This window comes from Pseudopodoces humilis, chromosome 21 (assembly GCF_049639895.1).
Source record: "Pseudopodoces humilis isolate 2021_Gansu_Grassland_sample_001 chromosome 21, ASM4963989v1, whole genome shotgun sequence".
NCBI classification, from domain to species: Eukaryota; Metazoa; Chordata; class Aves; order Passeriformes; family Paridae; genus Pseudopodoces; species Pseudopodoces humilis.
The window spans coordinates 1,182,875-1,196,723 of NC_142220.1; the positions used below are offsets into that span (position 1 = coordinate 1,182,875).

The 13,849-nt window shown below is 65.2% G+C and overlaps 1 protein-coding gene across 1 annotated transcript in view; it reads left to right on the forward strand.

The window, feature by feature from the left end:
* The first annotated feature begins 868 nt into the window (after window positions 1-868).
* SDK2 (sidekick cell adhesion molecule 2) overlaps window positions 869-13,849 on the forward strand; it is a 45,111-nt gene continuing 32,130 nt past the window's right edge. The window contains exon 1 of the mRNA XM_088065306.1: window positions 869-1,180. Coding sequence (XP_087921432.1) covers window positions 1,102-1,180 — 79 coding nt within the window. The 5' untranslated portion in view covers window positions 869-1,101. The remainder of the gene's footprint in view (window positions 1,181-13,849) is intronic.

The window sequence follows — 13,849 nt, forward strand, 5'->3', positions numbered from 1 at the left end:
GGGAGCTCTGGGCTTGAGGAATTGCAGGATCAGGCCTGATGAGGTGGTGGGATGTCAGGGAGGTGCTGCTGGGTCATCTTTAGGGTTAAAGGTTTTGCTGGGTTTTGTTGGGTTTGTTTTCGTGAACCCTAAAACGTTTGCTTTGGTAATCCTGTGTCATTGAGTTCTGCCTTAGAGCTACCTGGGGGATGTGCTGTGTCCCCTTCGCAGGGGTCGAGCGCTGATGCTCTGAGTGCTGTCTAGGGGCCTGGGGCAGCGAGGGGTGGGTTAGGGTGGGAGCTGCAGACAGGAGCCGTTGTTTCCACAGCGGGGGCACCGGGAGCGGGGGGGGACCCGCCCGCTCCGCACGAACCGGGGGCGGCCGGTGGGGACGCGCCCGCTCCCTCCGCGGCCGCTGGGTAGCGCTCGGGGCCGCGCCGTCTCCCCGCCTCCCCGGCTCGGGCTGCCCCCGGCTCCGCCGAACCTCGCCGCCGCCGCTCACTCCGCCGCCGCACAGCGCAGGAGGAGCAGCAGCGGCCGGAGCGCCGAGAGGGGTCGGGGCGGCGCCGCTTGCCCGCCCGCCGCGCACCGCCGGCGGCTACGAGCGGGACCCCGCGCCGCCGCCCGCCGCTGCCGCACTTTCCCCCATTCCCCGCTGGGGACGATCCCCGTCTCTGTCGCCCGGAGCCGCCTAGGAGGGGATGTCCCTAGGCAAGAGCTGAGCGCTGGGGAGGGGCCGCCCCCCGCCCCCAAACTTTTCGCTTGGCCCCGGAGCGGCGGGGACCCGGCCCCCATGGAGCCCGGGCGGGCAGGAGGGGCCGGGGGCGCGGCGCCCTGCGCTTCCCGTCCCCTTCCCTGACGCGGGGCGCAGCGCTCGGGGAGGGGCTCAGCTGCCGGCTCCGCTCCGGATTTGGTGGTCCCGGCTCCGCACGTCCCCGGGGAAGCTGCCGATGGTGGAGAGCTGCCTGCGGACCGCCCCCAGCCCCACGAGGAGCCCTTCACCCCGGCGCCTTCTCCTGAGCAGCGCTGCTGCGGGGATCCCTGCGCCGGAGCCGCCCGGATTATAAAGTCGGGGAAGTTCTCCCCCCGCAACCCGCACCCCCAGCTTGTCTCGGCAGAGCCATGGCCCGGCTCCGGAGCTGGGGGCTGCTCTGCTTGGCCGTGCTCTCCCTGCACGGCCCCTCGGGAGCTGGCGGCCAAGGTAAGGGGATGCGGGGGGCGGTGGGAGATGGACCACGGAGAGATGGGGGGGTCCCCGCGCTGCACCCCTCAACCGAGCCTATTGCTACCCCGGGCTCGCTGTGCCAGCCGGGGGGCGGGAGCGAGGCGGCTCCGGAGCTCCTACCGGGGGAAGAGCAGCATCCGTGATATTCGCAAAGCCTCCCCGGAGCCAGGACTCGGGGCCCGCCGGTGCTGGGTGCAGCGCGGCGTCCGTGGTGGTTCAGGGGGACGAGCAGCATGGCTCTGCTCTGCCTCCCCCTTCCCCACAACTGCCCTCAGGCTGGGGATGGGGGGAACGTGTTGCTCTGAGCATGGGGTAGAGTCTGCTGGACCACCCTGGGGAGGGTGAGCAACTCCGAGGGGTGAGGGTCGCCCCTTCTCCCCCCACCCCCCACCCCGGGTACCCCCCGTTGTACCACAAAACCCGGGGTGCAAGTTTGGGGGATTCCCAGGGAGCAGCTCATACCCTGATGTTGGTCCCGTCGACTTCCAGCCCCTGGTACGAACTGGCAGGGGGCTGAGGGGAGCCCCTGTGGGTGTCTGGGGCTGCCACTGCACCCCAAAAACCCTTGGGGGCTGCAGGACTGACGGCCAGGCTGAGCCCCTCTCTCCTCCTCGTCCTTTGGGCTCGGGCACAGCACAGGCTGCTTTTAGCTGCTCCGCTGCTCCCCAGGGATATAAAAATAATTTGTGGCCTTTTGGGGTGCAGCTGGAGTTCAGAAAGGCCCGGGGGGACCCTGTGGTCCCCTTCCTGGCCCTGAGGGTGCCTGCGGGCCCAGACAGGAGGCTCCCGGCTGGCAGAGCTTCAGCGCGGCTGCCTCCGTCCCTGTGCTTGGACTGAGCAGATCCAGACTGGAAACGGGGGGGGCACAGCTGAGAGCAGCGCCGGGGGTCCTCACCCACGACATTTCTTGCCCTTGTTTGTGGCAGCAAGCGGAGCCAGAAGTCCCTGTGCGCTCCCGTGCTCCCGCTCCCCGAGCCTCCCCCAGCACTGCTATAATTTCTCAGTAATTAAGTTCAGAACATAACATCTAAAGCGGCAGTATATTATCCGGGCAGGCCCTGTGTGGGGAGCTCTGAAGGTCTCTTTGATTGATTCACTCCCTTGCCGAGTTTCTCTTCTCCTGGCTGGCGTCTCCGGCTGGCGGGTCCCCTGCGATCCGTTTGTTCCCTGCCTGCGGGACGGGCTCCTGGGGCCACCCCATCTCCTTCCAGTTACCCGTGGGGGCTCCGGGGGTCTCGCTGTGGGGTGGAAGGTGTGGGGCTGCCTGTACCCCAGCGCTCTGGAGGGATGGGGAAGGGGTTTCGCTCCGCTCTCCTGGAGCAGGAGCCGAGATTTGCGGCTCTGGCTCGCTGCGGCTCGTGTCACGTCCTCGCGGGCGCTGTGACATTGCTCGGTGCCCGGCCCCGGTGTGGCAGCGGCCACGAGCGAGCTGGAGGTGCCGGAGGGATCTCATTCCCAAAACCCGGCACGTGCCCGCCTCCCCTGCCGCGGGTGGCACTGGGGACGTGCCAGCGGTGTCACCTCCCTGCCGCCCTGCGCTGCGTCCCGTGGGGATGGACGGGGAGCGGGGCGATGGAGCTGGGAGCAGCCGGGCACATGGCTCCGGTTTGTCCCCCTGCGGTGGGGCACGCAGAGCTGGCAGTGAGGGCCAGCAGCGCTTTGTGCCAGGGCTATTGATTCTGGCAGCCAAGGAAAATGGGATCAATCGGGAAGGGAAGGAGGAGGCCACGGCTCGAGACCTCCCCGGCCGGGGCGCGGGGGCTGCCCGGGCACGGGGTGAGGCACTTTCATCCCCCTGCTTGGTAAAAAAAAAAATAAGCCCCTTGCTGCCCGTGCGAGAGAGGATGGAAGTTTAATTACAGCCCGTCTGCGCTGTGTAATTATTAATTATCCGTGGCAAAAAATAACTTATTGATTAGGGGCCTCGCGCTAATTACCCGGAGCCCAATGCGGAGCTGGGGGAAGGCTCAGCCGGCGGCGCTGCCCGGGTGGGAGCTGTCGCAGTGCGACCTGTACCGGGCCCGGGGGCTGTGCCAGGGCTGGGGGCACGGGCAGCCCACCCCACCGGCCCCTTGGGCTGATGAACAAGGCAATAAAGGACTCCCCAAGAGCTGGGGGGAGTCTGGGGGTCCCTCCCAGCTCACTCGTTGTAGATTTTCTGACAGCCAGAGCTGTGCTTTCCCCACATCCCATGCTGGGGGTACAGCCCGGGACCCCCCGTGCTCTCTAATGGGATTGAGGAGGCCGTGGCCAGTCCCAGGAGGGATTTGGGCAGCTTAAGGTTCCAGACGGGATTTGGGGCAGGGGCCTGCCATGGGCAGCTTCCACCAAAGAGGCTTATTAGAGGTGGCAGCAGGGGAGTTCCAGCATCTTCTGTCCCCGTGCGTGGGGCCTGGGCACATCTGCACACACGGTGGGTGGGAGGGGGGCGAGGACGAGCCCCTGCCCTTCCTGGGGACGTGATGCTGGTGCCAGCGCTTTGGTGATGGGAGCTGCTGGCTCCTCTGTGCTGGTGGCACCAGGGCAGGAGGGAACAGTTGTCCCCATCCCTGCCCAGCGCTGCCACATTCACTGGTGGCCTCGCTCAAGGCACTGGCTCAGGAAGGAGAGTGGCTTTTAGGGAGAGGAAGGGAAGATTAAAATTTGATGCTGCTTGGGAAGCCATTAGTGCCTGGGCACGGCGATGATGAAATTTTGATGACCTGATAACCGTAAGGGAGGGGGATCCGGTCCGGTCCCAGGCAGGCTGTGTCACTGTGCCTGTCCCCAAATATTTGGGGTGCCAGCTGAGGAGGAGAACAGGCAGGATGGGAGCTGCCCGTGGGATGGAAATGGGAGCTCGCACCCAGCTGCCGGCACTGGTGGGCAGGGAGAGCTGGCGGTGGCTGAGCAGCTCCTGGTGCCATCCGGGGACCAGGGTGAGTGACAACGTCGAGTGCTGCTCGTCCCTTAGTGACGGGGACTGGGCTGCGGTGGCATTTCCGCTCGGCAGGAGCACACGCAGGAGCTCCAGGAGAGCGGGAAGGAGGGAGCAGGCGGATGCTTGGCTGCTCGAGAACCTGGGAAAACGCAGATCATTAAAGCGGGAGGAGGGAGGCCGGCGGGTGCCGTGACAAGAGGTCACTCCGCCACTCCACGAGCCGTGTCCTTGTCCCCAGCCCGTGCCCGTGGCTGCTGCCTGCCTGGGGACGAGCTCCAGCCGCACACACATTACTGTAGGCCCTACACGAACTGCTTTGGGCGTGTGTTGGTGTTTGCAGCAGCAGCACGGGCAGTGCCTGGGCTGAAACGGCCCCGTGGGGCAGCTCCGTGTGGGAGCAGAACCCGCTGGGTGCTGGGCGGGTGGGCGAGCAGGGGGTGCCCTCCCCTCTGAGCCCCCCAAGCTCATTAACGAGTGGCTGGCGTGTGGCTGGGTGAGAAACGGCCGGGGAGAAATATGCTGCTGTCAGTGGTGATGTGATTGTGCTAACGAAGGGCGAGCTGAGCCCCCGCCGTGCCCGCGGTTGTGCCAGGGCTGGTGGCTCTGGTGCTCCACCCGTGCCCCCTGGCACCGGGCCCTGGACTTGCAAAGCAGCCGAGGGGATGCAGCAGCCCTGGGGAGCTGGGGTGGCTCAGGGTGGTGGCACTGGGGTGTCCTGGAGCGTGGAGCTCCTGGAGCTGCTGGAAAGGACACGGGGTCAGGATCGCTCAGATGTGGTGGTGATGCCAAGGGACCACCCTCATCCCCACGGCCTCTGCTCTGGATGAGTTCCCCCCATCCATGGAGACTCAGGATGTGTTCCCATCACTCTGCCTGGCCAGCAGGCAGGAATGTCTGGCAGCAGCTCCCTCCCTGCCATGCTGGCCGTGCTTGGCATCCCTCACACCCCCCTTGGCATCCCTCACACCCCCCTTGGCATCCCTTACACACCCCTGGCACCCCTCACACCCCCCTGGCACCCCTCACACCCCCCCTTGGCATCCCTCACACCCCCCTTGGCATCCCTCACACCCCCCTGGCATCCCTTACACACCCCCCTTGGCATCCCTCACCCCCCCCTGGCACCTCACACACCCCCCTGGCACCCCTTACACCCCCTTGGCACCCCTCACACCCCCCTTGGCACTCCTCACACCCCTCGCATGCTGGCTGTGCCGCTGGACTGGGCACTGCCCTCAGCACCCTCTGTGGGTTTGGGGATGGCTCTTGGGGGTGCATTTCCCACCCCACTGCCAGCTTTGGGGGTACATCCTGCACCCCTCTCCCAGTGCTGCCTCCCCTTGCAGCCCCTCTCCCCAGCCCGACTCCCAGCACCTGCCTGTGCCCCGGGCACACAGTGGCCCCCTTGGCGGCCCCTGCCCCACCCTCCCCTCGCCCCCAGCCCCGGGGGTGCAGGAATGCCTGCCTGGAAAGCCATGCCGGGCTCGGGTTGCCTGGGAACTGGGAAACCTGATCCCTGGGAACGGGGGCCGAGGGCAGGGGACATTCCCGGGCTGCAGCTGGTCCCCGGCCCCCTTTGTCTCCCGGCCCTGATGGGGCCCCCAGGAATGGAGGTTTGGGGCTCTCTGCTCGAGCAGGGCCATCCCTGGGGACACTGTCTGGATGCTCTGGGGTGTCACCTTCCCGTGTGGATCAGTGTCACCACCATGGGCTGGGGAAGGGGACCAAGCCCAGGTTGGACAGTGCTTGGAAAATGTCCCTGCTTGTGGCAGGGATGGGACAAGATGAGCTTGAAGCCCCTTCCAGCCCAATCCATTCCACGACTCTCTGAATCCCAGGATCAGCTGCTGCTGCTGCGTGCCAGCAGCTGGGCATCCCGGCTGGCCACAGGGATGGCACGGTGGCCATTCCAGGAATGCTGGGGTCCCCTGTGCTCCCTGCCAGCCGTCCCTGTCCGCACCACCCACCCTGACAGCCGGCAGCTCCTGAGCGTACCGGGAGCTTCCCTCCAGCCTGGGAAACTGAGGCACTGGGCGGGGACGGTGGGAAGGGGACGATGGGGCTGGCTGGTGTCCTGCTGCCTGCTGGAGCTGGGTGCAGCGGGAAGGGGACCCAGGCACACGGGAGCTGCTCCTTTGGCTCCCATCCCTCCCTCCCTGTCCGTGCCGAGGGCCCGGGCGTAGGGAAGCCTTGCTGAGTTTGACCATTAGCAGAAGAAGCCGCTGAGCTAATTTTAGCGCCGGTAGCTAATTGCTTTCTGCACTGCTGGCTGAGCCCACAACCTGCGAGTCCTCGGCTGTAACCTTGAGCCCTCCCAGCTCCGTGCACCGGGGTCCTGCCAGGGCAGGGGTTTGGGGGATCTCTGGGACATTGGGGTGTACAAAGCTGGGAGGGTAGGGGTGCCTGGCAGGGCCCTGCTGCCCGTAGCTTGGAGCGCTGTCCCTCGTGCCTGGTGTGGAACAGGGACATGTGATGTGGGAGGACTCTGGCTGAGACCACCCAGTGCTGGGTCTCCTTCAGCCTCATGAAGGGAAATGCTGGGTTTGGACCCCCTTAACTGGGAATTGTTGGATCCAGAGAGCATTTCCCCAGGGCAAGAGGCAGGCTGGGGATACACCTGCTCCCCGCTCCTGGCTGCGGGGATGGAGGAGTTCTTCCCGGGATGGCTGGAGGCACCTGTCCCCCTGTCCCCATCCTGCACATCCCCAGCTCATTGACTGGAACCTGGGGCACGGGCTGGGAGTTTCTGGGGACATTTGAGTTCCTTTGGGAGCCCGTGTCCCCCTGCAGGGAGCAATCGAGTGCTGGGTGCTGGGGGTGGCTGCCCCCATGGATCTCTGCAGGGTGGGACCCTCGGTGCTTCCCCTCCTCCTCCTCTCCTGGGCTTATCAGGGGTCAGGCTCCGAGCTCGGAGGGAGGTGACGAGGTCCTGCCTGGGTCTGGCATCCCCAGTCCATGAAGGGCTGGTTGGGGATGGAGTGGGATGTGGCCACGAGGCCGGCTCCTGGCCCAGCATGAGGCTGGGATGGATGGATGGATGGATGGATGGATGGATGGATGGATGGATGGATGGATGGATGGAGGGGGCTGGGACCAGCGGACACAAAAGCTCTGGTTTCAGCACCCCGCCTCCTGCATGCCTGAAAAACAGCTGATGGCCGTGACGGGGATGAAATGGGATTAGCTGCTGCTTCCAAAGGGAGCGCGTCCTGCCCAGCCGGACAATGCTCCCGCTGTGCCCCGCATCCCTCCACAGCCCTGCCCAGAGGGGCTCGGCGCTGTCCCCTACCCCGGCTGTCCCCGAGGGGACCTTCCGACCCTCCCGTGCTCCAGCACCGGGTGCTGCACAGACTCCCGGAGGTGCCGGAGAGCCCGGGTGGCGTTGGGTGCTGCTTCCAGCCCCGAGCAGCTCCCAGCCGAGCTGTTGGGGTGGCCGGAGCTCGGAGCTGTCCCTCCCCAAAGGGCACTGGGTGCCCCGCAGTGAAAGGGAGAAGAGAAGCTCGCTGTGGGAAGGTGCTTGGCAGGGTGGGCCCCTCTGCCCTGGCCCCCCGGTGAGTGCCGGGGGACTCGCGGGGTGTCCCGGGGCTGCCCCAGCTGCGGCGCTGCCGGGGCGTGCGGTGCCGCGCTCGCTGGAGCGAGCTGATGCTCATTTTGATAATGAGTTCTCAATGCATTCGCAAACTAATAAAATCAACTCATTAGGGTGGGATGTTTCATTCCGAGCTCTGCCGCCGTTGGGAGAGCCCTCCCCGCCGGCTGAGCACCTGGAAGCGCTCGGCACCGGCCCTGGCGGGGAGGGAGAGGATGGGCGCCTTCATCGCCTCCTTCTCTCCGCTTTCCTGGCTGGCTGGGCGGGCGGAGGGGCTGTGCAGGGCGGTGGAAGCAAAACGCGTGCGGGGAGCAGGGCACGGAGCTGCCGGAGCCCTTCCCCCGGGCTGCCGGGGGAGTCTCGCTCGCTTGGCTTCTCCCCATAAGCTTCACGTCAGGCTGGAATCGCTGGCGCGGCGTTGGCTGGAAAAGCCCCTCTGGCTGGGAGAGCCACAAGTGTGTGAATAAATGCGATGACCAGAGTTTGCTGCGCTGCCCTGGAAATTGAGGGCTGTCTGCGGGGCGGGGGGAATGCCAGGCTGCCTGTTCTCCCCCCACCCGCCAACAGGGCTGTCTGGGAGGGAAAAGCTTCGGAAAAAAAAAAGCTTTTCCAAGGAAAACTCATGTTCGCTGTCATGCTACAGCTATTTCTGTTTCAAGTGAGCAATGCAATGACTAATTAATACTTAGGGAAAAGGATGTCTGGGCAACACCCCAGTAAATGGGCGAGTGCCCGGTGCCCGCTGGCTCGGGGCCGTGCCGGGGGAGGGGGGCTCCGGCCCCCAGCGCCTTCATCCCGCCTGGCACGGGCACGGTGGGAGCTGGCACAGCCTTTTCCATCCCCCGGGGCTGGCGACTCGATTGCGTCAGTGCCCTGGGAAGGGCTGAGTGGGGTTTTTCTTGTGGTTTCTCTCTCCTGTTTTTCTTTTCCCCGCCTCGTTGGGATTCTCGGGACGAGTCTGGGAAGCGGCTGTTTGTGTTTGTCTGTCCGTCTGCTGAGCATCCTGCGGGGCCGAGGAAGGTGGGACACGGCTGTCCCCGGCAGGAGGGACATCCCGGGTGCAGCCTTGGCTCCGGCAGGGCAGGCCTGTGGTGGCTTTGCTTTCCCAGCCCTTCCTGGCCGCTGTGACCCGGCAGTTTCCACAGCGCAGGGTTGTGGTGTCCTTCCAGGAATTCCTCGAGGATCCGCTCAGCGCGTTCCGCTGGGCCAAACCCAGCCCTGAGCTGCGCTGCCCGGGGCTCGTGTGTCACTCTGTGGGGTGGGTGACAGGGGACATCCCCTGGGGTCCGGGCTCTTGGGACCTCCACCTCTCTTGGCAGCTGGGTGTGGAGCCTGCTCCTGCCCAATCCATGTGGGGAAAGCTGGGAAAGGCTGGGAAGGGCTGAGGTGGAGGGCGGGGGATGCACTTTGACCCCCTCTCCTGCCCGGGGAGCGTCCGGCTGTGGGGGTCTCGAGGGGATGTCCATCGATCCTTCCCTTCCTCAGCGCTTTGGAGCCTCTCCGGGAAAATCAGCCGCAGGATCCGGCCCCTCTAATAGCGTTGAGTCACTCTCCGGGTGTCCGTGACTCACAGCAGTGACCCAGATACGGCGGAGCTGCGTAATCGCGGGCTTCGGAGGATTTCTGCCGTCGGAAGGAGTTTGCTGGGGAAGGAATTTTGTTCAGAGCTCGTTAAACAACCCCAGCCTGGATCGGGGCTGTGTCCCCCGGGGGGACAGGCTCAGCGGGACAATGTCTGTCCGTGCCACCCGCAGCAGCTCTGGGGATGTCCCCTGGCCTGAGGCTCCTGTCCCTTGACCCCCAGGATCATCCTTTCGCTGCAGGTCCCTTCCAGCTCCTGGCAGCTCCACGCGTTTGGGTTTGGAGCTCTGGGGCCAGGATTGGGATCAGACTCCGGGGTCCGTGGGGGCTGCCCGGTGCCTCGGAGCACAAAGCTGTTCTTGTGGCTCCCCGAGCTCGGGGCTGGGCAGGCACAAGGCGGCCGTGTGTGTGTGGGACTGTTTGGGGTTTCCCGGGAGGGAAATGTTGGTTTTTCCAGCGGCAGGGATGGGCAGGCACACAGCCCCGCTCTGTTCCCAGCCCTGGGGCTCAATAAATCCCTGTTTCCCGGCCAGGGCTGCTGTTTCTCCATTGGCTCCGGGAACATTTCAAACCTCACCTTACCCACGCTGTCACCGGGGTGCACCTGGCTGTGTCCCCAGTGCAGCAGGGATGGGGACTGGGGGCTGTCCCGGGCTGGGGACCGTGGAATGCTGAGGGGATGATGCTGGCACGGCCCTGCCTCTGCTGCAGCGGGCAGAGGAGGGTCTGCCACCAGGTTTGGGACCCCTGATGGCCGGGGACGTGGGCTGGGAGCTGCTGAGGCTGGGGAAGGGATCGCCAGGACGACACTGCAGGGAAAGGTGGCTCCATCTCCAGCCCCGCTGCTGGGAGAAGGGAGATCCTGAGTTCCGTCTTGTCCCAGGGGAGCCGGGCTCGCCCCTCCCCGTGTCCCCCGTCCCTGGAGGGGTTCACCCGGCCATGGTGAGGCTGCCCATGGCCCGCTGAGCCCGCCAAGAGCCCCGGCTGTGGAAGAGGAGCTTGTTATGGAGCCATCCTGCTTTTAATTAACAAATTAAAATCCTAGTTAACAATCCAGCCCCAGGGCTGTTGGAGGCTGGGAGAAGCTGGAGCGTTTGTTATGGAAACAGCAGTTAATTAACAAATAAATAAATAAGTATGGGCCTGGAGACAGATGTGGGAGGAGGAAGGGGAGATGGCAGCGGGGTCGGGGTGTCCCACCGGCCTGGCCCGGCGGGATGCAGTGAGGGGGGAGGACATCCATCCATCCATCCGTCCATCCGTCCGTCCGTCCGTCCGTCAATCCGTCCGTTTGTCCTGGGGGCTGCCACGGTCCGGGTGGGCGTTGCCAGCTCCATTCAGAGCCACCTGAATGGCTCGTGCCGGCAGTGCCAGGACAGATCCGGCCACATTCCACGCCAGGGCCACCTTGGCTGGTCTTGGGGCTCCCGGTCTCTGCCTGGGCTTTTCCTGAGCTCCAGGAATCACCCCCCGCCCACCCCCGGCCTCTACCCCCGCCCTGACACCCAGCAAGTGCCACAACAGATCTGCAGCAGAGATGGATGAGGTGTGACACCGGCAAAAGTGCTGCGCAGCCCGCAGGTGACACCAGAGCCGAGCTGGGAAGCGCAGGAGGAGGGGACAGAGCTGGGGGGCAGAGCTCGGGGGCTGCTCCCGCATCCCTGTGCTGGCACTGCCGTGGTCCCCGTTGGTGTCACCTCTGTCCCGGCTGTGTGGAGGATCTGGGGAGTGCCGGGCGCTGCCAGGGAGGGGGTGCTGAGGCCGTGCCCCCCCCGGCCGTGCCCTGCAGTGGTCAGCTCGGATTAGGCACAAGGATGTCACCTGGAGCCCCGAGCGGTGTCTGCTGCCAGCGGGGATTGTCGCCAGGGTTGGCTGCTGGGTGCTGATGGGACCCTGCGGGGGTTTGGGGTCACTGTGCTGCTCCCCGAGGCTCTGCGGGGTCACCTGGAGCTCTCAGGGATGGCTGAGAGGGTCACCCTGGGGACACAACCCCTCTGCCAGCCCACAGCGGGGCCCTGCAGGGTTTTTGAGGGGTGAGGAACAGGCAGAGCCCACGTCCCTCCTGCGGCTTCACCTTCCCAGAGGCTTAAGGGAAGGAAATCAGTTTAAGCTCCAGCTCTGCAAATCCTGCGGTGTCACACGGGCAGGAGCCGTGCTCCGCTGAGCAGCTCCTCCAGGTTTGCATCTCCCTCAGCCTCCCCGTTAATCCAGTTACCACACCTCTGCAATCGGCTTACGGCATGTAGGGAACCCCAAATCCCCTCCGAGGGAGGCGCAGGGAGGGGGCTGGAGCTCGGGGCTCTGCCAGGTGCAGCCCGGCTCCTCACTGGGGTGGGAACGCCAGCTCCAGCTCCCCTCCTTGGCCAGCCCCCACATGTCCTTACACATGTCCTCCCCTTTATGGGAGGTGTCCCCACGTCCCCAGAGCTGGCCATGACTCAAAAAACCTTTCCCCCGTGTCAGGGAATGGCTAAAGCAGCTGCACAAGAGAGCAGGGGGTGGATGGGGATGAGCTGCCCATCTCCAGCCGTGTCCCCCCAGCCGGGCAGGAGCTGTGCCCGTGGCCAGCAGCCCCCTGGTGCCTCCCGTGCCCCTTCCCCACGGCAGAGCAGCAGCTCCCGGTGCTGTGGGCAGCTCGGTGAGGCATCGGAGCAAGGACAGATGTGATCCGGCAGCGAGGGCATGGCAGGGCACGGCTGGAGGGCGCGGGGTGCCAGTTCCTGAAGCCCCCCGGCTCTTCCTCCCTGCCATGGGCAGGACGGGCACAGCACCTGGCACCGCTCCGGGCTCTGCTGCTGGAGGTGCAGGAGAGGCTCCTGCATTCCCGAGCGCTTCCCTGCTCCACAAGGGCGCTTTTATCCCTGTGGTCCCGGTGGGATTGGAGCCGGGCAAGGGGAGTTGTCCAGGCTGCTCTGACTCGGCTGAAAACCCCCTCAGTTCCTTTCTGGGGGCTCCCACTGCCGCTCTCGGTGTCTCCTGGGCCGTGGTGCTGCGGTGGGACCCCAGCCCGAGCCCCCCGTGCCCATCTCAGGGGGCAGGGCCGCCTCTGGCGAGAAGGAAAATCACGTCCAGCAGTGTTTTCTTCATGGCAAAGGGGAGGGATGGAATCATCAGCCCCAGAAACTGCGGGGCACCGTGTCCGTGGCCCTGTCTCTGCTCTCTGGGAATTCTGAGGGATTCGGGAGCCGACACCTCAGAGGAAGGGCTGGGGAGAAGGAAAACCTGGTGGGACGGGGATGGGGGACCGGAGGGATGGCGCTCTCCAATGTTCTGCGGAAACCGGAGCACCGCGAGCTCACCGCTCCGGGGATTGACCCCCAAAAAGCCGCGCCACGGCCCCGCTGCCTTCCCACACCCCCAGCTCCGGCAGGAGGACTTCCCACCACGGCTCTCGCCACCTCGGAGCTCAGAACCCCTCCTAAATAATTCAGGAAGGCGAGTGCCGTCCGCAGGGGCTGCGGATAAACGCGGTAAATGGCTGAGAAATGGAGCGTGTCCTCCGGGAGCCACCTCCGCGCAGGGTGGCCGGGCCCCTCTCCTCCCTCCCGGCCCAGGTGGGGACTCCGGGCCCGCACAGGTACAGGAGCCGGGGAGGAGGGGACGGAGCAGAGCTGCCAAGGCCACTGGAGCATTGGGAATTGCATTTCACGGCTGGGCAAGCTGGGATACCAAGCCGGCCCAGCGCGCCGGGCGCTTGCAGAGGAGATAAGATTTGATTAAGAAGGCTGCTATTAATTTATGGCAAGTACACTCACGGCAGTGGAGAGGTTGCTTTTAATTAATAGCCAGAAGGAGAGTTTTAAAGCTCTTGGTCTCAGCTGGGGGAGAAGGGAGGGAGGGGAAAACAGGGAAGGAAGGGAACAAAGTAAGTTGGGAGGATTAATGGTCACATCTGCAATTATAAGTCTTTTTCTCAGTAAAAAGGGCAAAAAAAACCGCATCAAAAGACACGCCGTGGGTGGGGGTGTGCGGGGCAGCCGGGCTGATCCCTGGGGATGAGATGGGTGGGACTGTGCCGGGTGCCTTTGGCACCGCTCCGTGTGGGCAGAGGGGCTGCCCTGTGGCACCAACCCAGCCTGGGGGGACAGCGAGGGCCAGCTGGGTGTCCCTGCAGCTCCAGGGCCAGCTGGGTGTCCCTGTGCTCCTTCAGGGCCAGCTGGGTGTCCCTGCACTGCTCCAGAGCCAGCTGGGTGTCCCTGCATTGCTCCAGGGCCAGCTCTGCTGGGATCAGGACCGAGGGCCAGTGCTGGGATGGATCCCATGGAAGAAATTATTTAGTGTGAGGGTGGGCAGGCCCTGGCACAGGTGCCCAGAGCAGCTGTGGCTGTCCCTGGATCCCTGGCAGTGCCAGGCTGGACACTGGGGCTTGGAGCAGCCTGGGACAGTGGGAGGTGTCCCTGCCCATGGATGGGGTGGGACCGGATGGATTCTGAGGACATCCCCAACCCAAACCACTCCGGGATTCGGTGACTCTGTGACTTTGGCCGTGGTGCTGATGGCACGAGGAGGACGGAGCCGTCTTGCCCCGCTGCCACCGCTATGGGACCCCCTGGGA